Consider the following 27,280-nt stretch of genomic DNA (forward strand, 5'->3'; position numbering starts at 1 on the left):
TTGGGACTGAATACTCAAAGTGAAATAATTCTTCTTTAGACCTTAGAATCCTGAGAGCCTAGTATAATGTTTCACATGCACTTGACTGTTTTTTGTTTTTTGGTGGTACTGAGGTTTACACTCAGGGCCTCATACTACCATTTGAGTCATGCCCACAGCCCACATTAGCTAAGTCTTGACATATATTAAATGTCTGTGGTCCATGACTGGTGGCAGGAATAGAAAATTTGGGGGTCCACAGAAGTAAATCTACACGTGGATTTCAGGAGGAAATCTATGAATCGGAATAGGAAAGACAAACCTGTTTTCATGAACATTATCTAAAACCAACTAGATATTTACTAGAATTTATTATATGGAATAATTCATTCTAGTGCAGTATGTGCAACTCTGTTACAGCAAAATCACTAATATCCTTCCATTACACCACAGTTGTCACAGAGATCTTGGAAATATTATTTATGCTAATTGTCCTATGAAAACAGAACCATCACTAAATCTGACTTCTTGTACATACAGGGCTTGGTTTATAGCTCAGTGGTACAGTATGACCACTTGCCATTACGTTCAAGGTCCTGGTTTGATCCCTAGCACCACAAAAATTAAACTTTTAATAAGAATACACATTTTTTTTTTTTTTTTGGTCAGTCGTGGGGCTTGAACTCTGGGCTTGGGCGCTGTCCCTGCGCTCTTCAGCTCAAGGCAAGAACTCTACCACTTGAGCCGCAGCGCTACTTCTGGTTTTCTGGTGGTTTATTGGAGAGTCTGAGAGACTTTTATCTCCAATAAACCACTTGAAAACCAGAAGTGGCTCTGTGGCTCAAGCGGTAGAGAGCTAGTCTTGAGCTGAAGAGCGCAGGAACAGCGCCCAAGCCCAGAGTTCAAGCCCCACGACTGACCAAAAAAAAGCAAAAAACAAAAAAAAGAGTCTCATGGACTTTCCTGCCAGGGCTGGCTTTGAATTGTGATCCTCAGATCTCAGCCTCCTGAGTGGCTAGGATTACAGGAGTAAGCCACTGGCGTCTGGCACACAAATTTTTTTGTAAATGTATTTTGGTATAATTGGCTTCCTTGTAATCCAATATACTTTATTTTGTACAACAAAAATATTGAGGAAATCTGGGTGCCAGTGGCTCACACCTGTAATCCTAGCTACTCAGGAGGCTGAGATCTGAGAATCGCAGTTCAAAGCCAGCCCAAGCAGGAAAGTCAGTGAGACTCTTATCTCCAATTAACCACCAGAAAACCCTAAGTGGCATTGTGGCTCAAGCAGTAGAGCACTTGCCTTGAGCTAAAGAGCTTAAGGACAGTGCCCAAGCCCAGAGTTCAAGCCCCACAACTGACAAAAATAAAAAATTCTGAGGAGTCTGATATGCTTCAATAGATACTAAAGGGCACATTGACATAGATACGGTCAGGATTCTCTGCTGGTAGCTCAAGTTTTGTAATCCTAGCTATTCAGGAGTCTGAGATATGAGGATTACCTTTGAAGCCAACCTGGGTAGAAAACTCAGTAAGACTTTTTTTTTTTTCCTTTGTCAGTCCTGGGGCTTGAACTCTGGGCCTGGGCGTTGTCCCTAGCTCTTCAGCTCAAGGCTAGTGCTCTACCAGTTGAGCCACCAGGCCACTTCTGGTTTTCTGGTGGTTTATTGGAGATAAGAGTATCACAGACTTTCCTGCCAGGGCTAGCTTTGAACCATGATCCTCAGATCTCAGCCTCCTGGGTAGCTAGGATTACAGGCATGAGCCACAGGCGCCCAGCTCAGTAAGACTCTTATCTCCATGTTACAAGCAAAATGTCAGAAGTGGGGCTGTGATTCAAATGGTAGAACACTAACCTTGAGTGAAAAAGCTAAGAGGCAGTGTCCAGGCCCTGAGTTCAAGCCCTAGTACTGGCACCAAAAAAAGGGAAAGTAACAGACCCAGAACATTATTACCTTGGACCTTCATGTCCACCTCCCTCCCTTTTTTTCTTTTATGTGCTGGAAGTCAAATCCAGGGTCTTCTATATGTGGGGGAAACACTGAGCTATATCCCCAATCCCTCAAAGTCCTTTCTGAGGGTGAAGGTGTACTCAGAGCCTCATGCTTACCTCATGCAGAACTCTTACCACTTTAGCTATGTGTTCCCAGCCCTTTTTACATCTAGTTTTTTGTTTGTTTTGCCAGTTGTAGGGCTTGAACTCTGGGACTGAGTGATGTCCCTAAGCTCTTCAGCTCAAGGCAAATGCTCTACCACTTGAGCCACAGCGCCACTTCCCGTTTTTCTGGTGGTTAATTGGAGATAAGAGTCTCACAGAAAGTGGCGCTGTGGTAGAATGCTTGCCTTGAGCTGAAGAGCTGAGGGGCAGTGGCCAGGCCCAGAGTTCAAGCCCCATGACCAAAAAAAAAAAAAAAAACCATTAATATATTGCAAGTTTAGGGCTGGGAAGGTGGCTCAGTGGTAGAGTGCTTGCCTTGCATGCCTGAGGCCCTGGGTTAGATTCCTCAGCACCACATAAGCAAAAAGAAAAAAGCTGGAAGTGGCGCTGTGGCTCAAATGGTAGAGCACTAGCCTTGAGCTGAAGAGCTGAGGGACAGCGCCCAGGCCAGAGTTCAGGCCCCACGACCGGACCCCCCCCAAAAAAAAAAAAAAAATATATATATATATATATATATATAGGAAGTTTATTAGCCAGGCTCAATGGTTCACGCCTACAATCCTAGCTATTCAGGAGGCTGAGATCTGAGGATCACGGTTCAAAGCCAGCCAGGGCAGAAAAGTCCATGAGACTCTTATCTCCAATTAACCACCAGAAAACCAGAAGTGGTGCTGTAGCTCAAGTAGTAGAGTGCTAACCTTGAGCTGAAGAGGTAAGGGATAGTGCCCAGGCCCAGAGTTCAAGCCCCATGACTGACAACAGCAACAACAACAACAAAAAAAAAGAGTCTCAGAGACTTTCCTGTCTGGGCTGGCTTTGAACCATGATCCTCAAATCTCAGCCTTCTGAGTAGCTAGGATTATAGGCATGAGCCACTGGTGCCCATTACTAGCTATTTTTTGAAAAGGTGTTCATGCCTGGTCTAGTCTGGACCATGATTCTCCACTATTTACACTTCCCACATAGCTGGGATGACAGGTGCAAGCCACCATATTCAGCTTTTATGTTGAAATAGGGTCTCATGAACTTTTTTGCTAGCCCTGAAATCAAGCTATGATCCTGAGAAGTTAGGAATACAGGTGTGAGCCAGCTCACACCGCCTGGAAGTCCTTTTTTATTCCATGGGGTTTGGATATATTAAAGTCATGATTCTTGGAAATCTGATTCCAGAGACCTAAGATAACAAAATCTGCAGATGCTCAAGTCCCCCATATATAATGGTGTAATTTTTGTATATCCCCAGATACTTTAAATCTTGCCAGATTAGTTATAATACCTAAAACAATGTAAATATTATGTAAACAGTTGTTATAATGTCTGGTTTAGGTAATAATGACAAGAAAACAAAAGCTACATTTTCAATACAAAGATTTTTTTTGGGGGGGGGGTCTGGTCGTGGGGCCTGAACTCTGGGCCTGGGCACTGTCCCTCAGCTCTTCAGCTCAAGGTTAGCGCTCTACCAATTGAGCCACAGCGCCACTTCTGGCTTTTTTCTTTTTGCTTATGTGGTGCTGAGGAATCGAACCCAGGGCCTCAGGCATGCAAGGCAAGCACTCAACCACTGAGCCACCTTCCCAGCCCAATACAAAGACTTTTAAAAGAATGTTTTTAATCTGGCAAATGGTTGAAGCCTCCCATGCAAAACTCATGGATATGAAGAACATGTGACTGATTTTGCATAGTTTCCCTCAGAACTCTCTCATGTAAACTTTGAACTCTCCTCTACCATGATGGAATTTCAATTAAACTAAATATGATAGAGATCCCAGGTCTCCATCATTGTTCACTTTCTTCTCCCCCTACCCCCATCTCCTTTTGTCACTAGGTTTGAACTCAAGGTCTGGGTGCTGTCCCTGAGCTTTTCTGCTTAAGGTAGTGCTCTACCACTTTGATTCACAGCTTCCCTTCTGCTTTTCTGGTGATTAACTGGAGATAAGAGTCTTACTGACTTTTCTTCCCAGGCTGGCTTCCAAAGTGATCCTCAGATCTCAGCCTCCTGAGTAGCTAGGATTACAGGCATGAGCCACCCAGCACCTGGTTTTTCTTTTTTCTTTTGAAATTTTGTAACCTTCTGCTGAACAGTAAAAATTTAGAAGAGAAGGAGCATCTATTAAAACTCAAAAAAGAGGTTCTTGAAAGTTAAGTCCTCCTCCCACCCCCCAATTCAGGTGAGCTACGACATAACCAATAGCTAATTTCCTATACTGTTCTGCATCTTCCACAGCCTTTGTACTGGCCATGCTTGATTTCTTAACATTTTTCTCTCGGCTAGCAAATCCCTGTACAGCAATGTGTACGATTTTACCTTTTTTTTTGCCAGTCCTGGGGCTTGAACTCAGGGCCTGGGCACTGTCCCTGAGCTGCTTTTGTTCAAGGCTAACACTCTACCACTTGAGCCACAGAGTCACTTTCCGCCTTTTTCTGTGTATGTGGTACTGAAGAATCGAACCCAGGACTTCATGCATGCTAGGCAAGCACTCTACCACTAAAACACATTTCCAGCCCACGATTTTACCTTTCTATGTCTCCACTAAAATCACTATCCAGCTTAGAACCATGACACGATTTCTAAGGCCTTTGTAGTTTGTGCACATTCTCTCTCCTTCATCTTTTTCAGTTACTTCAACGAGGCCTTTCTGATGACCTCCCCAGGTGACCCTGCTCTTAAGCAGTGGGCTGTCCCCTTCCTGGGAAGACACCTCGGGTTACCGCCCCCAAACAGCTGGGTCCCTCCTTTTAAAGTCACACAGAACTCCTTAAATTGATAAAGAGTTTCTGGCTCTTCTTGTCAACCAGTTCCATTCTCGGCACCCCGTTTGATGGCCAGCTTCTAATGCCAAACCTTAGCCCCTTCCCCTTTCTCTCCCCACCAAGCTCTTTCTTCCCTTTTCCTGTTGCTCTCCCTAGCAGGGAGTGGAGGCTCCTGGAGGCTGGCTCCTAGGGAGTCCTAAGGACTTGCAATTCAGACTCAGGACCACAGGACTACCCTAATCTCATCTCGGTCTCTGGACCCCCCCACCCCCATTTCTAAGCAGTAGCCCCCTCCCTTCCCGCAAAGAACAGCTCCAGCTCTGACACCCAGTGCTTGGTCCCCGGGCCTCCTCCCCCAATCGCAGGACCCATCAGCCCCGGGCTTCGGAACACTGCCCGCGGACAAACCCAACTGTACGCCGGGCCAGCCTCTCAGCCCACGGACCCCGACCCCGGTTCCATTCGAACCCAGTGTCTTTCCTCCGCGCCCGGGGCCGCCGCGACCCCGCGTCGGGCTGCGGCCAGGTCCGCGGGCCCGGAGCGCCGCCCCGCGCAGCCCTCCAGCCGGGCCTGCACTCCCTCCGCGCCCCAGCCCCCGCGTCCCGCACCCTCCCCAGCCCCGGGCCCCGCCGCCGCTCCCTCCCGCGCCCCCGCCCGCAGGCCCGGGGCCCGCTCCCCAACATGGCGACGGGGACACGAGCACGGCAGGCGGGCGGGCGGCCGGGCGGGGCGGCTTCGGGCTGGGCCCGCACTCGGGCCGAGCTGCACGGCCGCCCGGCGCCATTTTCCCGCGCCGGGCCCGGGCGGCGCCTGCTCCCCGCGAAGCCAGCCTGGCCGGGCCCGCGGACGCCCGGCAGGCCCACCCCTTACGGGCCCGCGTCGCCGTCGCCTCACCTGAGCGCGGCCCCGGCCCTCCCGGGCGGGCCTCGGAGCGCCGGCCCGGGCCGTGCGTGCCCCGCCGCCCTCCGTGCGTCCGTCCGCCCGTCCTCGCGTGCGCCCGTCTGTCCGCCCGTCGGCGCCCGGCCGCCCGCAGCCCGACCCGGCAGGGCCTCAGGGAGCCGGTGGGGAGGGGGATGGGCCGGACCGGGCCGGGGAGGGAGGGGGAGGGAGGGAGAGAGAGGGAGGGAGCGCGGGCGGGGGCGGGGCGGGACCGAGGGGCGGGGCCCTGCCCACGTGACCCAGCGTCCCCGTGAGCGGGCTGTGGAGTGCGCGCCGGCTCACTGGGGTGCTGAGTGCTTGGTGCTGCGGATGCCCGTGGGTGTCTGTCCGCTTGTGGTGTCTGCTCTCTCCCCTTTGGCTTCGCCCTAGTATCCCGACGGGGTATCCTTGGACGTGTCCAAACCTTACTTTGCCCGGATGACATACTGGGGATACTTCCCTGGGAAGAGGACAGAAGGGAAGATAGGCAAAAGCATTTGGCAAGGTGCTTGTCACATAGTGTGTAATAATATCGTTATTTGCATCCGATAGTCACCATGGTAATAGAGATAGCAGCCGCCTTTGGTATTCTTTATGACGATCCTGGTTTTTCCCATTGTCACCAGCACCCTATCAAACTCCATAGGGGCTCAAAAAATTAATTCTTGAGTGAGCAAGTGAATGTGGCCTCTCGCCTCTACTCAAATACAGAGAAACCATCACTGGACTTCCAGGCCTGGATTTGGATCCACTCTTATGAACAGCTTCGTCATTTTCTTTTCCTTTTGGAATTCAGCTTTAGAAGATGAGCAGATGGAATGTTAGCTGAACAGCCCAGTCATTTTAGTCCCATATAAGAAAGGGAGTCAGGGACTATAATTCTCCCTAATACCCAGCACACACATGCACTTGGACCGGTTCAGGAGCTGCACCAATCTTTCTCATATCCACATCTACAATGTTTCTAAATTAGAAATCTGATCGTGTCATTCCTTGATGGCTCTTCGTTGCTCCTTAAAAAAAAAAAAAAAAGAAAGAAATGAAAAAAGCCAAATAGGCAGGCAGATGTCTGAAGCCAAGGAAAGGAAAGTCCCTACGACTAAATCTCCAATTAAGGCCTACCCAAAAGCCCAAAGTGAAGCTGTGGTTCTGATGGTAGAGCTCTAGTCTTGAGCAAAAAGGCTAAGTGAAGCACAAGGTCCTGAGTTCAAGCCTCAGTTCCAGCACACAGACACACAAGGTTTTTGTTTTTTGGTCAGTCATGGGGCCTGAACTCTGGGCCTGAGCACTGTCCCTCAGCTCTTCAGTTCAAGGCTAGTGTGCTACCACTTAAGCCACAGCACCACTTCTGGCTTTTTCTGCTTATGTGGTGCTGAGGAATTGAACCCAGGGCCTCATGCATGCAAGGCAAGCACTCTACCACTGACCCCAGTCCCTACCACTCCCCCCCCCCCCCCCACGGGTTTTTAGGGCTAATATCTTTTGACTTTTTTTTTTTTTGCTGGTCCTGGGGCTTGACCTCAGGGCCTGAGCTCTGTCCCTGAGCCTCTCTGTGCTCAAAGCTAGGGCTCTATATCTTGAGCCACTGCACCACTTCCAGCTTGTTCTGTTTATGTGGTAGTGAGGAACTGAACCCAGGGCTTCATGCATGCTATGCAAGCACTCTACCACTAAGCCACATTCCCAGCTCCCTCCTTCTCTTTTTAAAATAATGTGTGTAACAGTCCTGGGACTTGAACTCAGGACCTGGTTGCTGTCCCTGAGCTTCTTTGCTAGGCTAATAATGCTCTACCACTTGAGCATGGATCCATTTCTGGCTGTTTTGATGCTTAATTGGAGGTAAGAGTTTCATGAACTTGGGGCTGGGAAGGTGGCTCAGTGGTAGAGCTCTTGCCTTGCATGCATGAGGCCCTGGGTTCAATTCCTCAGCACCAGATAAGAAAAAAGCCAGAAGTGGCGCTGTGGCTCAAGTGGTAGAGCGCTAACCTTGAGCTGACGAGCTGAGGGACAGTGCCCAGGCCCAAGGCTCAGGCCCCACGACCGAACCAAAAACAAAAACAAAAACAAAAACAAGAGTTTCATGGACTTTCTTGCTTGGGCTGGTTCTGAACCTCAATTCTCAGATCTCAGCCTCCTGAATATCTAGGATTACAGGGGTTAACCTCACACCCAGCTGAAAATAACTTTTTAATCAGCTCATATTAATCATACAAAAATGGATTTCATTGTTTTTTCATTTATTTATTTTTGTCAGTCATGGGACTGAAACTCAGGGCCTGGGGTGCTGTCTCTGAGCCTTTTCCCTCAAGGCTAGTACTCTATCACTTTGAGCCACAGCTCCTCTTCCAGATTTTATTTTTGTTTTTGTTTTTTGGGTGTTTTGTTGTTGTTGTTTATGCCGTTTTTGGGGGGCTTGACATCAGGACTTGGGTGCTGTCCCCTGAATCTCTTTGTGCTCAAAGCTAGCATTCTACCACTTGAGCCACAGCACCACTTCTGGCTTTTTCTGAGTAGTTTATTGGAGATAAGAGTCTCAGGAACTTTTTTTCCTGGGCTGGCTTTGAGACACCATCTTCAGATCTCAGTCTCCAGAGTAGCTAGGATTACAGTTGTGAGCCACCGGTGCCCAGATCACTTCTAGCTTTTTGATGGTTAATTGGAGATGAGAATCTCACAGATTTTCTTGCCTAAGCTGACTTCCAACTGTGATCCTTAGATCTCAGCCTCCTGAATGGCTAGGATTATAGGCATGAGCCACTAACACTGGACACCAATTGCCTTTGAATGTATCTTCTTTAAGCACTAAAAACAAACATATTCTATAGTAGACATAGACTCTATTCTGTCACCTGATGTCAGATTGAGAGTTATGCAAGTAGTTAGCTCTTTATCTTTCCATTTCTTTCTTTTTCTTTTTTGTTGCCTGTACTGGGGCTTAAATGTTTGGTTTAGAATATTTTCATGACTTGTGTTTTCTGTCCTTAATAGATTGTAAATTCCGGGTCTGGGAAGGTGGCTCAGTGGTAGAGTGCTTGCCTTGCATGCCTGAGGCCCTGGGTTCGATCCCTCAGCACCACATAAGCAAAAAGAAAAAAAGCCGGAAGTGGCGCTGTGGCTCAAGTGGTAGAGCGCTAGCCTTGAGCTGAAGAGCTGAGGGACAGCGCCCAGGCCCAGAGTTCAGGCCCCACAACCGGACCCAAAAAAAAAAAAAAGAAAAGATGGTAAATTCCCCCAAGAAAGTGCATTGTAATATTATCACTTGGAATGTAACTTAAGATTTTTTTTTACTTCAGGTGCCTTATCTGTAAAATTCAGATAATAAGGGCTCCTAGCTTGTAAGGTTGTTGATAGAAGTGAATTCATCAATATGTGTAAATGTTCAGAAGCATACTCATTATATCCTCAGTAAGCAACAGATTAACTGAGGTTTGGATGAGGCTGATTCACATAATGTTTTCATTAAGAAAAGCAAATGGTCCTAAAACATCCAGAATTATTCTGGATTCTGACTAAGATAAAGAAAAAGTAAATCAAGGTCCAGTGCCAGTTGTTCCTACCTATAATCCTAGCTAAGCAGACAACTCTTCCAGACTCTTATTTCCAATTAACTTGCAAAAGGCTGAAAGTAGAAGTATCCCTCAAGTAGTAGAACTCCAACCTTGAGCAGAAAAACTAAAACAAGAGCACAAGTTCCTGAATACACACAAGATCTCAGAACACACTCTCTTACACACATACATACACATGCGTGTGCATACATACACACGTAAAAGAAAAAATCAAGTTCATTGTCATTTGATAAGAACAGTTTAATTGGCATTTAGAAAAATGTCTTCTTTTATTTGTAAGTCTAAATGGGCTAAGATTAATAGTGAATGCTTAAATAATGTCTTTGGAAAACACTGACAAATAGAGTAGGGGGAGGAAGGGAGAAAGAACAAAACTACCTACACAGGATCAGTCTTTTTTCTTTTTCTCTAGTCCTGGGGCTTGAACTCAGGGCCTGGGTGCTGTCCCTGAGCTTCTTTTGTTTAAGGCTAGTGCTCTACCACTCAAGCCATAACACCACTTCCTGCTTTTCCTGAGTAGTTTACTAGAGATAAGAGTCTCACAGCCTTTCCTGCCTGGGCTGGCTTCAAACCACAATTCTCAAATCTCAGCCTTTTGAGTAGCTAGGATTAAAGACGTGAGCCACCAGTGCCTGGCTCAGATCAGTCTTTTGATATCTGCAGGGTTCCTCACAACAGGGGTAGAAGTTCCTCACGACAGGTCACCACATTTAGTTGGGTGAGTTGTGCCTTACAGATGGTGTTACTTCCTAGGTACCACTCGAAGCAAACCTTGTATATATAACCAACAGGTGGCAGTAAAGTGCTCTGTTAGAGTGTCACCTAGTAATTTTCAGACAAATGGAAGGGACCTCTTTTGAAAAGGGAGCTTTTCTCCTCTGCATTAATGCTTAATTCGGACAAACAATGGCTTTTTCTTTAGGAAGAAAGCCTTAGAAAAAATGAAATAAATAGGGGGATACATGATTTAAGACAAATCAAAAGAAAAAAAATTAAGGACAGTATCCAGAAGTGACCAAAAAAAAGTGAGCTGGTCTTCTTAGTATTTTAAACTTATTTTTTTTCCAATAACTTTCTTGAGATTTCAAAATGTTTTAACATTATATAACACTAAAGACATAAAGGTGCACAAATTGTAAGTGTGAAAATCCTGATGCCTGATGAATTTTCATCAAATGAACACAGATGTCTGATCAGCCTCCAAATCAAAAAATAGACAAGGTAAGTGCTGTAGCTAAGAGACAGAGCGGCCCTGGACTGCATCCCTAGTACTGTAGAAGAGGAGAAGGGAATGCGAGGGGGATGAGTCACTGGCAGCAAGCTTCATTTTTACTTTTTAAATAAAATGTCAGTATACAGAAGAGAATGGTAGGATATGCAAAGTATTGATACAATTTGAGACATGGATTACTCATTATATATTTATGGGACATTTAGATAATTGTTTCATTATTCCTTCTATGATGAATACTATGGAGCTATTGTGACAACTGCCTTAATTTTCTGTGTCCTGATTGCTTTTTTTGTTTGTTCTGTATTTTGTCGATCTTGGGGCTTGAACTCAGGGCCTAGGTGCTGTCCCTGAGCTTTTCTGCTCAAGGCTAGTGCTCTACCACTCTGAACCACAACTTCACATCTAGTTTTCTGGTGGTTAATTGGAGATAAGAGTCTCACAAACTTTGCCTAGGATGGCTTCAAACTGCAATCCTCAGATCTCAACCTCCTGAGTAGCTAGGATTACAGGTATAAGCCACCAGTACCCAGTGTTTGTTTTTGTTTTGATGGTGCTGGGAATCCAAGCCAGAGCCTGGCATACTAGCAAAGTGGTCTACCACTAAGTTACATTCTTGTTCATGTGTCTCCTAATATCTTTTATGTTTGACTCTCCCTGTAAATTGCAAATGTGATCAGTGCTGAATTCCAGTACCTGGAATATAATGGATGAGTGCATGCATACATGAATAATAAAAGGTATAATAGGTCTTTGTCTGGCGATAATATGAAAAATATACTTTATAGCAATGTACCTAGCAGTTGTGGAACTGGTTAAGAGCAGAGATTATGGAGCTGGACATCCTGAGACTGAACTCAAATCCTTCTACTTAATAGATGAGAAACTTTGCACATTACTTAACTACTTTTTGCCTTTTCCCATCTGTAAAATGAAGGTGGCTCAAGTCTGTAATTCTAGCTACTCAGGAGGCTGAGATCTGAGGATTACAGTTCAAAAATAGCCCAGGAAGGTAATCCAGGGGGTTCTTATCTCTCATTAGACAGCAAAAAGCTGGAAGTAGAGATATGGCTCAAGTGGTAGAGTGCCATACTTGAGCAAAAAAGCTAAGAGAGAGGGTGCACAGGGCCTGAGTTCAAGTCTGAAATCTGTACACGCATGCACGTGCACGCACATACACACACACTAAGATAAATAAATAATAAAAATAAAGATTGCACCTGTTAAGTGCTTAAAATAGAGCCTAACATAATATATGCTATCTACAATAATAACTATTATTCCCAGTGCAAGTTTTGGATACATAAATCCTACAAATTTAGCTGTCTCTAGAGTCAGAGCTTTTGTGTACAGGATGAGCCAAGGTTTCCTCTCCCACTCCCACTCCCAATGCAGTGAAATATAACTCAAACCAGAGCCATGGTTAAGCAATATTCTTTCTTTAATTCCCCTTCGCAAATGGAAGCCCCTGAGCTGGCCCCACCCCCACCCCTACCCCAACCCTGGGGACCCTTAGATGCAAGGTCCCTGCCTTATCCTGATGGTAAGAGAGGGTTCCCACCTCCCTATGATGGTCCGTTTAAAAAATCCTAGTCACTTAAGAAATGAGGCTGGGGACAGGAGAAGGGATCTGGAAGACAAGGCCCAGGTCAGACCAGTCTGGAGATGTTGGGGGTGATGAGAACCTTGAGAAGGGTTTGCAAGCACATCCCTAAGCTCAGGGCCAGCATGGCTGAGAGAAGAGGACAGATAGACAGACAAGACAGAAAAACAGACAGACAGACAGATAGGCAGGCAGTCCAGTTCCTCAAGGTCCTGCCTGCCTGGTCATGGACACTGATGTTCACCACCATTACCACCACCACAGGCCTTCCGATGGTGAATTTTCCAGTTACTCTGGGATTAGGGTTTGCTAAGCATCCCCTCTAGCCCCTGATTTGGGACATCCCTGGGATCCCCCTGAGACCAAACCTGGGAGAGAGAGGGACTCTGGGAACATGCAAAGGGGGGGAGCAGAGACCCCACCCCACCCTGCTGCTCTACAGGATGGTGGCTCCAGCTGCATCTGGGCTCCGAGGGTCCTTCACGCCAATGATGAAGTTGTTGGTTCTCCGGCTGCCATGGACCCAGGATAGGACATCTACCTTCTCCACGTGGTGACCTCTGGCTTCCAGGAACTCAATCTCTTCCTCTGTGAATTCACCTGAAAACAAACCCCCAATGTACACAGTGTACATAGCACTGGCTCAGGAGTCCTATAGTTAAATTTGAGTCCTGACCCTGGCTGCTTGACCTGGGGCAAACTGCTTTACTTCTCTGGGCCTCAGATATTCATGTTTAAAATGGGTATTATAAGAAAATCTACTACTTAAAAGAGGTAGTGCCCAGAAAGTACTGAGCTCAGAGCCTTGCATACAGTGATAAATAATATACAGTCATTCTCTGTCTGTGTCTGTGTGCATGCGCGCGCACGCACGCACACACACACACACACACACACACACACACACACTAATACTAGGGCTTAAACTCAGGGGCTTATATTCATTTAGCTTTTTCTTTTTTTTGGGGGGGGGGGGTCCAGTCATGGGGCCTGAACTCTGGGCCTGGGCGCTGTCCCTCAGCTCTTCAGCTCAAGGCTAGCGCTCTACCACTTGAGCCACAGTGCCACTTCCGGCTTTTTTCTTTTTGCTTATATGGTGCTGAGGAATTGAACCCAGGGCCTCATGCATGCAAGGCAAGCGCTCTACCACTGAGCCACCTTCCCAGCCCCATGTTTAGCTTTTTCATTCAAGCTGGTGCTCTACCACTTGAGCCACTTTTGGCTTTTTGCTGGTTAATGGGAGATAAGTCTCTGATTGTCGACTCAGGTTGGCTTAGAATTTCAGGCCTCAAATCTTAGCCTCCTGAGTAGCTAGGGTTATAGGCATGAGCCACTGGTACCTGGCTACAGCTATTCTTAATATTAGAAAAGATACTTGGGGGTCTTCATCCCTACCACCCTCCTAGGCTAAATCGCCATCATTATTTGCTAGAATTGCTGCATTACCCACTAACTGATTTTCCTGCTTCCAGTTTTGCTTTCCTTACAGCTTCTTCCACAGTCACCAAGGCGATCCTTCAAAACCAGTTGTCAGACTTCCTCACTTTTCCCACTCAAAAATTTCCAACAATTTCCATGAATCTTAGAACAAAATTCAGTCTTATCCAGGTTTCAACATCATCGGGTTCTAACTCCCTCTCTGAATTCTTCTCCTCAGTTTCTTCTATTCTCCACTATATTTAACTCAGTTCCAGCCATGCTGGCCTCCTTGCTGTCCCTCAAGTAGGCCAAACATATTCCTACTTCAGATCCTTTACACTTGCCATCCTTTCTTCCTGACCTTCTTCTCCTCCCTCTCTCCTCTCCCTCCCCACCCTCCCCCTCCTCTCCCCCCTCCTCCTCCTTCCCCTTCCTCCCTTCCCCTCCTCCTGCTTTTCTTCTTCTTCCTCCTCTTCCTCCTTCTTTTGTGGTTCTGGGGTTTGAACTCAGGCCCTTGCTCTTACTAAGCAGGTACTCTACCACTTTCGTTATTCTACCAATCATAGTGCTTCCCTTGATAGCCACATAGCTGGCTCACACACTTCATTCTAGTCTTTGATCAAGTCATCTCTATTATCTAGAATAGTAGCCCATGCCATCTTTATCTTGATTTTTTTGTTGTTGTTGCTGGTTGGTGGTGATGGTGCATTTATTACTCAAGGCTAGAGCTCTACCACTTTGATCCACAGTGCCACTTCTGTTTTACTAGTGATAAATTGAAGATAAGAGTCTCATGGACTTTCTTGCCCAGGCGAGCTTTGAACTGTGATCTTCAAATCTCGGCTAGGATTACAGGCATGAGACACCAGTACCCAGAACCTTTATTTTCTTTTTAAAGTACTCACAATTACTGGTTTATTGATTGTGTCTTCCTCCCTATATTGTAAGGGTTTGTGAATGTGAGTGTGTGCTGATCCTACGGCTTGAACTCAGAGCCTGGGCACTGTCCCTGAGCATTTTTTGCTCAAGGCTAACACTCTACCACTTGCACCACAGCTCCATTTTTGGATTTTTGCTGATTAATTGGAGATTAGAGTCTCACTGACTTGTCTGCTAGGGCTGGCTTCGAACCGTGATCGCTGTCAGATTGCAGCCTCCTGAGTCTACAGGATTACAAACAGCCACCAGTGCATGGTTTGTTAAGTTTTTTTTGAAGGCAGAATGGTCTTGTTTGCTATTGTTCCCATTGCCTAAGTTGGTTCATAGTAAAAAGTCAAGCAGATATTTGCTATATGGTTGAACCCCTACTTCTTGCATAAGTTCAGGTTTTCATCATCCCTTGCTCAGGCCAGATTCCTGCTGCTTCTCATTTCCTGGACTTGAATTATCCTCCCTTCAATCCACCTCCCCTACGTAAAGCATAAATAGGTCATACATTTCCCCTGCTCAACTGGTTGAAGTCCATACTTCTTAACATTGTCCTTCATGAAAAGCCTTGTTAACTTAACCACCCACTGCTCCTCATAAACATCTGATCTTTTTATTGTTCCAAACAGGATGATTTCAGGCAATTCTTGAGATAAAGAAACATTATTGAACAGCTTAAACCATCAAGTTAAAAAATGTATTCCCTTCGTGGTTCACTTTTAGTCCTTTAGTAGAAAAAGCAGGCCTTGGAGCCTTCTGAAGACAACAATAGCTAACTAAAACCTAAACATGTCTGATTAAAAAAAATATCTATCATCTATTTGTGAAAAATGATGCCAATTTTCCATTTGTGATTATGTTAGTTTACTTTAAAAACAGATGTAGGTGCTGGGTGCCAGTAGTTCACACCTATAATTTTAGCTACTCAGGAGGCTGAGATCTGAGAATTGAGGTTCAGAGCCAGCCCAGGCAGAAAAATCCATGAGACTCTTACCTCCTAATAACCAGCAAAAAAAAAGGGCTGGGAAGTTGGCTCAGTGGTAGAGAGCTTGCCTTGCATGCCTGAGTCCCTGGGTTCGATTCCTCAGCACCACGTAAGCAAAAAGAAAAAAAAATAACCAGCAAAAAGCTGAAAGTAGAGACGTGGCTCAAGTGGTAGAGTGCTAACTGTGAGAAAACAAAAGATCAACAAAACAACAACAACAAACAAGTACATAAAGCCTAAAGTTCAAGCCCCAGTACCAACAAGAACAGCAACAAAAGTAGATTAAAAAAAATCCAAGCCAGGTGCTGGTGGCTCACGCCTGTAATCCTAGCTACTCAGGAGGCTGAGATGTGAGGACCATGGTTCAAAGCCAGCCCAAGCAGGAAAGTAAGTCCCTGAGACTCCTATCTCCAATAAACCACCAGAAAACCCAAAGTGACTCTGTGGCTGAAGTGGTAGAGTGCTTACCTTGAGCTGAAGACAGCACTCAGGCCCAGAGTTCAAGCCCCACAGCCGACCAAAAAAAAAAAAAAATCCATCAGCTGGGCACTGGTGGCTCACACCTGTAATCCTAGCTTCTCAGGAAGCTGAGATATGAGGGTTGAAGTTTGAAGCCAGCCTGAACAGGAAAGGCCCATGAGACGTTAATCTCCAATTGACCACTAAAAACCTGGAAGTGGAGCTGTGGCTCAAGTGGTAGAGTGCTATCTTTGAGCAAAAAAAAAAAAAGCTCAGACAGGGCCCAGGACCAGCGTTAAAGCCCCAGTTCCAATATACACAGACATACATACAAATCCATTTATAGGAGCTCTGGGTTCGATTCCTCAGTGCCACATAAACAGAAAAGGCCAGAAGTGGTGCTGTGGCTCAAGTGGTAGAGTGCTAGCCTTGAGCAAGAGAAGCCCAGGGATAGTGCACAGGTCCTGAATTCAAGCCTCAGGACTGGCAAAAAAAAAATACATTTATAGAGATACATTATGTAAATGACATTGTAGATGGTATGTAAATGTGGCACTAAGGTGCTCAGTAAATGCCTAAGTTTGGGAAACAAACTTCTTGGCTGCTGGCTACTCTTTGAGCCATTCTTTTTGGGTATGTTCCAAAGCTGATCCTTTCATCCAGAATTCCATTTAGCTCTACATGTCAAATTCCAGTTCCTATTTCAAGGCCTAGCCAGTCAGTACTTCCTCCATGAAGTCTCTCAAGGCCTCAGTTGGATGAACTTTCTCTTCATCGGGTCCTCATTCTTCCTATCTTCTAACTGTGAGCCTCTCAAGAGAGGGCTAGGAAGAGCTAACCTAAGAAACAGCATGTCACCTCACATCCAAAAGATGACAGCAGGTATGTGTTAGGCAAAGGTTCATTTTAGACAGCTGATAGGTGTGACTGTGGAGAAGCTAGGTTTGTGCTTCTAATATGTTCAGTTCATCCAAGAGACATCAAAGGCCATGCAAGAAAGCATTGAGTTTTTGCTGGCAACCAAGATACTGTCACTTACTGATTGACCTTTGACAAGTTTATAAACTAGTGAGATTTTTGTTTTTGGTGTCTGTGTCTATGTGTGCCAGTACTGGGGCTTGAACTCAGAGTCTGGGCTCTGTCCCTGAGCTCTTCCCCCTCAAAGTGGTGTTCTACCATTTGAGCCATACCTCCACTTCTGGCTTTTTGCCGGTTCATTGGAGATAAGAGTCTCATGGATTTTCCTGGCAAAGATGGCTTTGAATTTTTTCCTTAGTTCTCAGCCTTGTGAGTAGAATACTCAATTTTTTTTTCCAGTCCTGGGGCTTGAATTCAGGGCCTGGGTGTTGCCCCTGAACCTCTTTGTGTTCAAGGCTAGTGCTCTATCACTTAAGCCTCAGAGCCACTTCCAGCTTTTGGGATAAAAGTCTCATGGACAAGCCAGGCACCAGTGGCTCCCGCCTGTAATCCTAGCTACTCAGGAGGCTGAGATCTGAAGATCGCAGTTCAAAGCCAGCCTGGACAGGAAAGGCCGTGAAACTCTTCAGTTTTTGTTGTTGTTATTGTTGTTGTTTGTCAGTCATGGGGCTTGAACTCTGGGTCTGGGTGCTGTCTCTGAGCTCTTCGGTTCAAGGCAAGTACTCTACCACTTAAGCCACAGTGCCACATCCAGTTAATTGGAGATAATAGTCTCACGGACTTTCCTGCCCAGGCTGGCTTTGAACCATGATCCTCAAATCTCAGCCTCCTGAGTAGCTAGGATTATAGGTGTGAGCTGCCAGCACCCATGTATGAAACTTTTATCTCCAATAAAAACCACCAGAAAACTGGAAGTGGTACTGTGGCTCAAGTGGTAGAGCACTAGCTTTGAGCTGAAGAGCTAAGGGACAGAGCTCAAGCCCCATGACTTTCTAGCCTGGGCTGGCTTCAAATTGTGGTCTTCAGATCTCAGCTTCCTGAGTACTATAGGTGTGAGCCACTGGCGCCTGGCTGTCTCAATTTATCAATCAGCAAAATGGTGATAACACTGATCAGGCAAAGACTGTGTCTCAATTCTGTATCCCATTTGGACTAGCATAGCATATTGTTGTAATAAAAACTCCTTACATGATCTGGGAATGTGGCTTAGCGGTAGAATGCTTGCCTAGCATGCATAAGGCCCTGGGTTTGATTCTTGGTACCACATAAACTAAAAAATAAATAAAAGAAATAAAATTTAAAAAGAATTCCTTACAGGTACACACATACTTTCCTATTTACAAAATGAAGCTGTGTCCAAAATTAAATCCCTGTTCCTATAAGGGCCATGATCTGGCCCATGTTTGTCTTTCTAATCTCCTCTCATCCCTTTCATTCCTCAAAAACATCAAGCCCCATCCTGTGAGTTCTTTGCACTTGTTCCCTTAGTCTATAAAGCTCTGCCCCAGTTCTCTGCATGGTGGGCATTTTCTGACTCTTCAGATCTCTTCTTAGAAGCTACTAAAGAGAAGCCTTCCCTGATCATAGTCAGTTCTATTGCATCATTCTGCTTTAAAACTCAACCAAGAATTTATTTTTCTAGCTCATATTTCTTTCTTTTCCTGCCTGTACACGCAGTATTCCAGTTCCTAGGATGATGGCTGGCACACAGTACATGTTCAATACAAACTTGAATGGACGAAGGTTTGTAGAGTGAAAAACTGTATCTTATTTTACAAATGAGAAAACTGAGGCTCAGAGTTGAGACACGGATTTCTCAAGGCTTTACAAAGCCTGGAAATGGCAAGATGGTTCCAATCCACACATCTTTCATTATTACAGGGCTTTCATAGTTTGTGAGGAAAAATCTAGCTTAGACCTGTGATCCCACCTATGCAGAAGGCATAGGTAGGATTGGGGTGTGAGGCTGGTACAAGCTAAAAGCACAAGACTCTACTTAAAAAATAACTAAAGCACAAGGTTGGGTAGTATGGCTCAAATGATAGAGTGCCTGCTTAATCTAAGACCCTGAAGTTCAAGCCAATGTACTGCCCAAATCTCTCAATTTCTCTCCCCAAACCTACACTTTCACAAGAAGGAAGCTGGTGCTGGTTAAGGGCAGAAGGATCCCTGGGAGGAGCTCTTTATCTCCACATGTCCCTGTGCCCTCCCACAAGAGTCTTTGTACTCACTGTCCACCTGCAGGAGGTTGGACTGTAGGTCTGGGTGCAGACGGCCTCGAGCCAGGCTATCACTAAGGTTCCGGTTCAAGGTCAGGACATTCAGCAGAACCTGTAGGTCACCAAAGAGTAGAAAAATCAAGAGTGATGGTTCAAGACTCCTCAGCATGTCACTCTTGGTTCATGCAGGACAAGGGCTATGAGTGAAGCCATTCCCTGCAAGAAGAACTCATCCTTCCCTGTCTCTGGAAAGTAAGGGAAAAGTCTCCATGGTAACACAGGTAATGACACACAAGCACAATGCCCAAGCACAGCACCTTTAGCCAAGGTAGTCAGTCCTTCCTGAGTAGACAGCAAACATGAACTGTGTTCTAAAGATTTGTCTTTAAAATCATCACACCAGCTATGTCATCTGAGCCTCTTGTCCTAGACAACAAGTAGGCCTGTGATGACTGTCCTCATTTCACAGAGGAGGAAACTAAGAGCTAGAGAGGAAAATGACTCACTCCAGAGTTTAGAAAAAGTCAGGGAAGAGGCACCACTAGCACCGATCTCATTTTATCCTAGCCCAGGACTCTCCTTGCCTCTTCTCTGGATAGGATGTATGAGATTAATAACTAGGGATGGTTTAGGGAACAATGTGAGTACTTCTAGCTCAACCGCCTGTCTGTTCTTACTAGCTAAACAAACGGCTTCTTTTTTCTTTTCTGTTGTTGGTTGTGGGGCTTGAACTCAAGGCCTGGGCATTGTCCCTGAGCTTTTTTGCTCAGGGCTACTACTGTTCCAGTTTTGTGGGGGTTAATTGGAGATAAGAGTTTCACAGACTTTCCTGTTAGACTGGCTTTGAATGGCAATCCTCAGATCTCAGCCTCCTGAGTAGCTAGGATTATAGATGTGAGCCACTGGCACCCAGCTCAACCTAACTTCTTAACCTTTTGGAACTTCAGTTTCCTCATCTATCCAATAGAAATAAGCATTCTTCCCTGTGGAGGGTGGGTGGGAGAGGGCTAATAGGTTTAACACCTGTTACAATGCCACACATACAACATGAACTCTATAAGCTGCTGTGATGACTTCCATTTTGCAGATGAAGCTACTAAGATTCAGAGAGATCAAGTGAATTCCCCAGATCACACATTTGGAAATTGGGCTAAAACCATGCGGGGGAGGAAAGGGGGATGTCTTCATTATAACATTATTGTACCACCTGCCAAAATAGTTGCCAGGTACATATATTAGATGTTCAAGACATTCATGGAACCACCCTGAGACAAGCTGGAGAGTGGTAAGTCCTTTCTTTCAAAACCAGACCCAAAGGGGCTGGGAAGGTGGCTCAGCGGTAGAGTGCTTCCCTCACATGCATGAGGCCCTGAGTTCGATTCCTCAGCACCACATAAACAGAAAAGGCTGGAAGTGGCACTGAGGCTCAGGTGGTAGAGTGAAGAGCTCAGGGACAGCGCTCAGGCCTAGAGTTCAACCCCCACGACCAACACAACAACAAAAAAAAACAGACTCAAAGAGGATGTTCTATTTAGATGCAGTGTGGAGAAATGTGGGCAGAATATAGGCAACCGGGATGCTATATTACATTTCAGTTCTACTTGTTTTGCAATTCTCTCTGAATCCTGGGGAAACAGGATAAGAAGCTCAATACAGTCCATGTGTGCTCAAGACTAGTGTGGCCCAAAGCATCACAGCTCATGTGTTTCCATGTTTCCATGTAAGGGATACAAAAGCAAGTCAGATACGAGGGACTGCTGCAGCACAGGCCACAGCGTGGCTCCTAGCTGCAAAAGGCCTATGATGGAGGAAACCTCACCTGGGTCAGGCCACTGAGACCCCGGGCAGCTCCGTTGGCTCCCAAGGCGAGGTAGGTTCCACAGAGCCCTTCTGCTGGTCGGACCACAGTGGGTAGCAGGAAAGACAGCGGCCGCTTTCCTGGCTGCACTGAGTTCTCCTGTTGCCAGAAAGCAGATATGGCAAGGAGGTTATAGAGTAGGGCAAGACAGGGAAAAGACCACCACACCACCCTCCCCACACTTTTCTCTCATCTACATCAACCTCAGGACCAGTTCCAGGTGATGGGGGGGGGGGGCGGGTGACAATAGTCACATCCTAGGCAACTCTGTGGTGACTGTGAAATGGGGAAGGACCTTGGAACACAGTGATGAGTGGACTCATTGAGCTATGAGGCTGCTGCTATGGATGGTGGGGGAAAGGACTAAGAAATGGAGAAGAACAGTAGAATCTCCACTGCATCGTCTCTATGAGACCTTGATTTACAGGGACTTTAGATACAGGGTATAAAAGTGCTTGTCTCCTACAAAATAATCCCTAATAGCTGGCTGGTGGTGGCTCACACCTGTAATCCTAGCTACTCAGGAGCCTGAAATCTGAGGACAGTAGTTCGATGCCAGCCTGGGCAGGACAGTCCATGAGAACCTTATCTCTAATTAAAAGCCAGAAGTAGAGCTGTGGCTCAAGTGGTAAAGCATTAGCCTTGAGCACAAAAGCTAATGGAAAGTGTCCAGAGTTCAAGTCCCAGGACCAGAGGGGGGGAAAATCCTTAGTTCCTTTTCTTTGGTCCCTCTACAAAATAATCCTACAAAATAATCCCTAATAGCTGGCTGGTGGTGGCTCACACCTGTAATCCTAGCTACTCAGGAGCCTGAAATCTGAGGACAGTAGTTCGATGCCAGCCTGGGCAGGACAGTCCATGAGAACCTTATCTCTAATTAAAAGCCAGAAGTAGAGCTGTGGCTCAAGTGGTAAAGCATTAGCCTTGAGCACAAAAGCTAATGGAAAGTGTCCAGAGTTCAAGTCCCAGGACCAGAGGGGGGGAAAATCCTTAGTTCCTTTTCTTTGGTCCCTCTTGTATGCCCAAGCCATCAGTTCAACATCATGTACCCAGACCACAAGTGCTAGAAAGAACCCAGAGCATCAATGAGGACAATCCCCTCATTGAACAGCTGAGCTTCAGAGAGGGGCAAGACTTTCCCTGGGTCACAGAGTAAGGCAGGGACAGAATGGGACAGAGGTTTATTCACACCCCACCAGGCTGCATGCTCCACACATGTCAGGGCTAGGGATAAAATGGACATCTTATTTTCTCATGACTGAAGTTCCTGGAGCAAATAAGGAAGGGGCAGCCATTACAGCCTTACCTCCTTCTTAGCCTCTGGGTTCCCTAAGGAGAAAGAGAAGCAAGATCTCACCAGGCTGGGTGCAGAGTGGTTAGCAGTCCTGTTGGGCCAAGAGAAGTCCAGCATTTGGCTGTTGAGCAGGATCCCAGAGGGAGTGATGAGGCCACTGCCAAAGGGCCTGTTCAGGGAGCTGGGGGACGAAGTGGAATAGAGTAAGCCCTGTGGCCACCTTCACCTCTACCCACCTCCTCCCTCCATCTTTCTCCTGGTTCATAGGATCTCGTGTTCCAAGTTCTAAGCCTGAGCTGGCATACCTGACCATGGCCACAATAAAGTCATCAGGACCCATAATCAGCACCTGGGCAGCTGTGGGAGCCCCATCCAGCTCATAGACAGGGAGGAGAGGGGCAGGAGCTGCCTGGGAATCATTGATGTGGCCCCGGAGGTAGGCGGCTTCCACCTTGCTGCAAAGACAAGAGGTGGGGGAAGGGCACACATCAAACTCTCATTACACTCCTACCTATAATGTTTGTTTTTGTAATTATTTGATTAAATATGCCCTCCCCCCATTGGACTATAAGGCCTATGAAGAGAGAAGCTCACTTATTGCTAGCACATAGGAAACACCCAGGAAATAACTGTGGAACTGAGTCAATTTATTTAGATGTTATTCCGACTGTTTTTTTTTTCTAGAAGCACTTTTAATTTAACGTTTAATGAGTCATTTTGTTACTTGGCTTTATTCAATCCTTTTTATGAAAGTGCCTGATGCACTTCAGATACCACGAAAATTTGTTTTGAATAGATGAACTGGATTCATTTAACTTAATGTTTGTAGTCTAAAACTAACATGAGTTTAGCTGGAGTTGGGTGCTGGTAGCTCATACTTATAACCCTAGCTACTCAGGAGGCTGGATCTAAGGATCTCGGTTTGAAGTCAGCCATTCAAGAAAGTTCATGAGATTCTTATGGCCAATTAACCAGCAAAAAGCTGAAAGTAGAGTTGTGGCTTAAGTGTCAGAACACTAGCCTTGTGCAAAAGAAGCAGAGCCTAGACCATGAAAAAGAGTTTAGTTGGGGCGCCAGATGCCTCTGGCTCACGCCTGCAATCTTAAATACTTGGGAGGCTAAGATCTGAGGATAGAGGTTTGAAGCCAACTGGGGCAGAAAAGTCTGAGACTTTATCTCCAATTAACAAGCAAAATACTGTACTGGAAGTGCCAGCAATCTACCACTTGAACCCCACCACCTTTTACAGCTTTTTGCTGGTTAATTGGAGATAAGACTCTCTCAAATTTGTCTGTCCGGGTTGGCTTTAAATTTTGATCCTTAGGTCTCCACATTCTGAGTAGCTAGGATTACAGGCCTGAGCCACCAGTGCCTTGCCTCAAGGTGACTGTGTTTATTGCTCTTAGACTTTCTTTTTCCACTCAACAGGTAGGAATAGATACATCCATATCAACTCATAGTGCCAGGTGAGTCAGTGGTCTGTTGACAGAGAGTCCCAGGCTTACATTGTGCGTTAGGGTTCAGCTGAAATAGATCTGGGATTCACCAGCTCTTTACATGATCCTCTCATTCCTCACACACACCACTATAACCATGACCCTCACCCTCACCCAGGGCCTTTCCCAGGACCCACCTGAGCATGTCATCCATGCTCTCCGTGATAGTAGAATCATAGACAGGATCTCCCAATCTGCTGGCCAGGGCTAATGCAATCTTCAGGGTCTGTAAATAGAGCAGGGGTGTGGAAGAGGGTGCCAAGCTGACCCCAGCAACCACATTCAGGGGATCTTGTATGCAAAAAAAAAAAAAAACCCCTCAGAGTTATTTTAGTCCAGCCCTGAGATAGAACCCCTGATGATGAGGGGTTGGCCTTACCTCTGCCACCCAATGAAGTGCCTGCTCTCGGGGTACCAGGCTGGTGAGATTGAAGCCCTCGAGGATATTGAGAGCACTGATGAGAGCAGGGCCTGTGTGCGGGGGTGGGGGACTGAGAACCAGGTGGCCTGAAAGGACAGGAAATGACCAGATGGCAGGGGAGGGGTCAAGTCATCTTCACATCCCACATCCCCTCTGCACCTCTCACTATCACACACAGAGACCACCGTGCTGAACCCCCTCATCAGATGGGAAAATGGAAACTTTGAGGTGCAAAGGGAACCACTCAAGTTCGTATGCCAAGTCAAAGATGACTCAGACTCAGAATTCTGGTCTTCAGTTTCTTCTGCCATAGAAGGAAACTGGGGAGTGAGAGGCCGCAGCTTGCTGAGAGTCACATTTCAGGCCACTGGCAGAGTAGAGACAGGGGACCAAATATCCAGATTCCTGGCTTGCCATGTGCTTGTGCCCCTCTGCCCCTCTATCCAGGGCCACTGAAGGTCTCATTCAATGTGAAACTTCTTAAAAGCAGCAGCCTTCTCTTCCTACTTTGTTATTAGATGTTTAGACAATGAATAACAATGTCTAATGCATATCACTGATATTAACCACTTGACTGATTTAATCCACCTCATTCTATACATGCAGAAACTCACAGAGAGAAGCAACTTGTCCAGTTATAAGGGACAAGGGGAGCCCAGAGTACTCAAGATACTGGCATTAAGAGAAGCCAGGCTGGGGAGGGAAAATGGGAAATCAAGTACACATTCAGTGTCCACAGTGGTCAAGGTAACTTCCTCTATCATCTCATCCAGTCCTCATGGGTACTCTAAATGAGGGCACTTCTCTCCCCATTTTTTCTTTTCTTTTGGTCGGTTGTGGGGCCTGAACTCTGGGCCTGGGTGCTGTCCCTTAGCTCTTCAGCTCAAGGCTAGCGCTCTACCACTTGAGCCATAGCACCACTGCCGGCATTTTCTGTTTATGTGGTGCTGAGGAATCAAACCCAGGGCCTCCTGCATGCAAGGCAAGCACTCTACCACTGAGCCACTTTCCCAGCGCTGCTCTCTCCATTTTAAGGAGAGAACCAAGTTTTAGAGTGAGAACTGACTTGCTCAAACACTTTAGTCTTACAATTCTTTTTAGGAAGTATTGAATGCTAAGGACAGGGCTCGGACAAAAAGAGTCCAAGTCAAAACCTCTGAGGGCTGGGGTGTATTTGTGAATTTGCTTAGTTATATGCAAGGTCCTGGATTCAATCCCCGGCACACACACAAAAAGAAAACAACTTGGGGAGGAGGAGGGCAGAAGAAGGAAAAAAAAACCCTATAGCCAGAACCCCTACTTCTAAGTCTGAGCCTTTGGTTCGATCTGCCCATCACCTATATTCTAAATGCTTGGGGCTACTTCAGGAAGTAGGCTGGATCTGACTTGCTTCAACAGTTGGCTGCTTAGCAGCTCAATGCCTCAGTTTTTCTTCCATGAAATAGGAGTCTGCAGATCAAAAAGATGTGGCCATGGACTGGGAAGCTTCTCCTGAGTGGGGCCCCTGGGAGCTGGGAGAGAGGTCACCTCTGTACACGCCACACACTGGCTTCTCCACAAGAGCGCTGTAGTTGCTGAAGTCCTCTTCAGTTATGACACCCCCTGCGTGCTGAGCCTAGAGGGGAGAAAATGACCACCCACTGCTGTAAGCATGTGGGCTTGGCCTGTGATATATATATATATATATATATATATATATATACGTATATATATATATATATATACGTATATATATATATATACATATATATATGTATATATATATATATACGTATATATATATATATATACATATGTATATATATATATATATATATACATATATATATCTGGATTACAGCCATATGACCTTAGAAAAAGAAGTGCCTTCTGCAACTACCAACCATCCTGGCCTTTAGGAAGCCTGCCAACCCTATGTACTACAAGAGAGAGAAAGGGGAAACAGTATTTGCCTAGGAAATATAAAAATTGATTTCTTCATATCATTATAATGAAGAAAGCCATTAAAATCCTGGGGATGCAGCTCAATGGTAGAACTGTTGTCTACCCTGTACAAGGCCCTGAGTTCCAACCACAGCACTGCAGAAAAAAAAAAAAGAAAGCAAAGGAAGGAAGGAAGGAAGAAAGGAAGGAAGGAAGAAGGAAAGAAGGAAAGAAAGAAAGAGAGAAAGGAAAGAAACGAAAGAAAGAGAAGAGAAAAGAAGAGATGAGAAAAGGAGAAGAGCAGAGCAGAGCAAAGCTCTGGTGGGGTGGTTCATGCATCCTGTAATCCTAGCTACTCAGGAGGCTGAGATTAGAGGATTGTGGCTCAAAGCCAGCATATGTAGGAAACTATGGGACTCTTACCTTCAATTAACCACCATAAAAGCCAGAGGTAAAGCTGTGGCTCAGCAAGAAAGCTTAGGGACAGTGCTCAGCCCCTGAGTTCAAGCCTCAGGACTGGCAAAAAAAAAAAAAGGCCACTTTAAATGACCCTTGACATAACTGAACAGTTTGTTTTTTGCTGGTCCTGGGTTTTGGGTTTTTTTTCTATACCTTTGAAAACTTAAATCCTTTGACTTCTTTACCCTTACAGAACTACACATTGAACCGGGCACTGGTAGCTCATGCCTGCAATCCTAGCTACTGAAGAGGCTGAGATCTAAGGATCTTAGTTTGAAGCCAGCTTGGGCAGAAAACCTATGAAAACTCTTACCTCCAATAAATTACTCAGAAAAAGCCAGAAGTGTCTCTCAAGTGGTAGACTGCTAGCTTTGAACAAAATAAAACTTAGGACAGCTCCCAGGCCCTGAGTTCAAGCCCCAAATTAATCAACTCACATTTATTCATGTATGTATGTATGTATTTTCTTTTAAAACTCTGACGGGGGCTGGGAAGGTGGCTCAGTGGTAGAGCACTTGCCTTGCATGCTCGAGGCCCTGGGTTCGATTCCTCAGCACCACATAAGAAAAAAGCTGGAAGTGGCGCTGTGGCTCAAGTGGTAGAGTGCTAGCCTTGAGCTGAAGAGCTGAGGGACAGCACCTAGGCCCAGAGTTCAGGCCCCATGACCGGACCCAAAAAAAAAAACACAAA

The 27,280-nt window shown here is 45.9% G+C and overlaps 2 protein-coding genes across 11 annotated transcripts in view; both read right to left on the minus strand.

Annotated features, from left to right (window-relative positions):
• The window catches only part of Ncoa6 (nuclear receptor coactivator 6), a 97,337-nt gene extending 91,489 nt beyond the window's left edge, over positions 1-5,848 (minus strand). For 5 of the 7 annotated variants that reach the window (XM_042694745.1, XM_042694750.1, XM_042694749.1 and 2 more), the window contains exon 1: positions 5,786-5,848. The gene's annotated coding sequence lies outside the window, so the exon portion shown is untranslated. The remainder of the gene's footprint in view (positions 1-5,785) is intronic. The other 2 variants (XM_042694747.1, XM_042694746.1) reach the window with 2 other exon arrangements.
• A 6,263-nt stretch (positions 5,849-12,111) lies between these two features.
• Positions 12,112-27,280, minus strand: part of Ggt7 (gamma-glutamyltransferase 7) — a 30,407-nt gene continuing 15,238 nt past the window's right edge. For 3 of the 4 annotated variants that reach the window (XM_042694485.1, XM_042694484.1, XM_042694486.1), the window contains 8 exons: positions 25,736-25,823; positions 24,167-24,294; positions 23,925-24,013; positions 22,597-22,746; positions 22,355-22,472; positions 20,959-21,096; positions 19,152-19,251; positions 12,112-12,812 (listed from right to left, as the gene is read on the minus strand). In XM_042694485.1, the coding sequence (XP_042550419.1) occupies positions 12,649-12,812; positions 19,152-19,251; positions 20,959-21,096; positions 22,355-22,472; positions 22,597-22,746; positions 23,925-24,013; positions 24,167-24,294; positions 25,736-25,823 (975 nt within the window). In that variant the 3' untranslated portion in view covers positions 12,112-12,648. The remainder of the gene's footprint in view (positions 12,813-19,151; positions 19,252-20,958; positions 21,097-22,354; positions 22,473-22,596; positions 22,747-23,924; positions 24,014-24,166; positions 24,295-25,735; positions 25,824-27,280) is intronic. The other variant, XM_042694487.1, reaches the window with a different exon arrangement.

This window comes from Dipodomys spectabilis, unplaced genomic scaffold (assembly GCF_019054845.1).
Source record: "Dipodomys spectabilis isolate Male_0828 unplaced genomic scaffold, ASM1905484v1 ptg000175l, whole genome shotgun sequence".
NCBI classification, from domain to species: Eukaryota; Metazoa; Chordata; class Mammalia; order Rodentia; family Heteromyidae; genus Dipodomys; species Dipodomys spectabilis.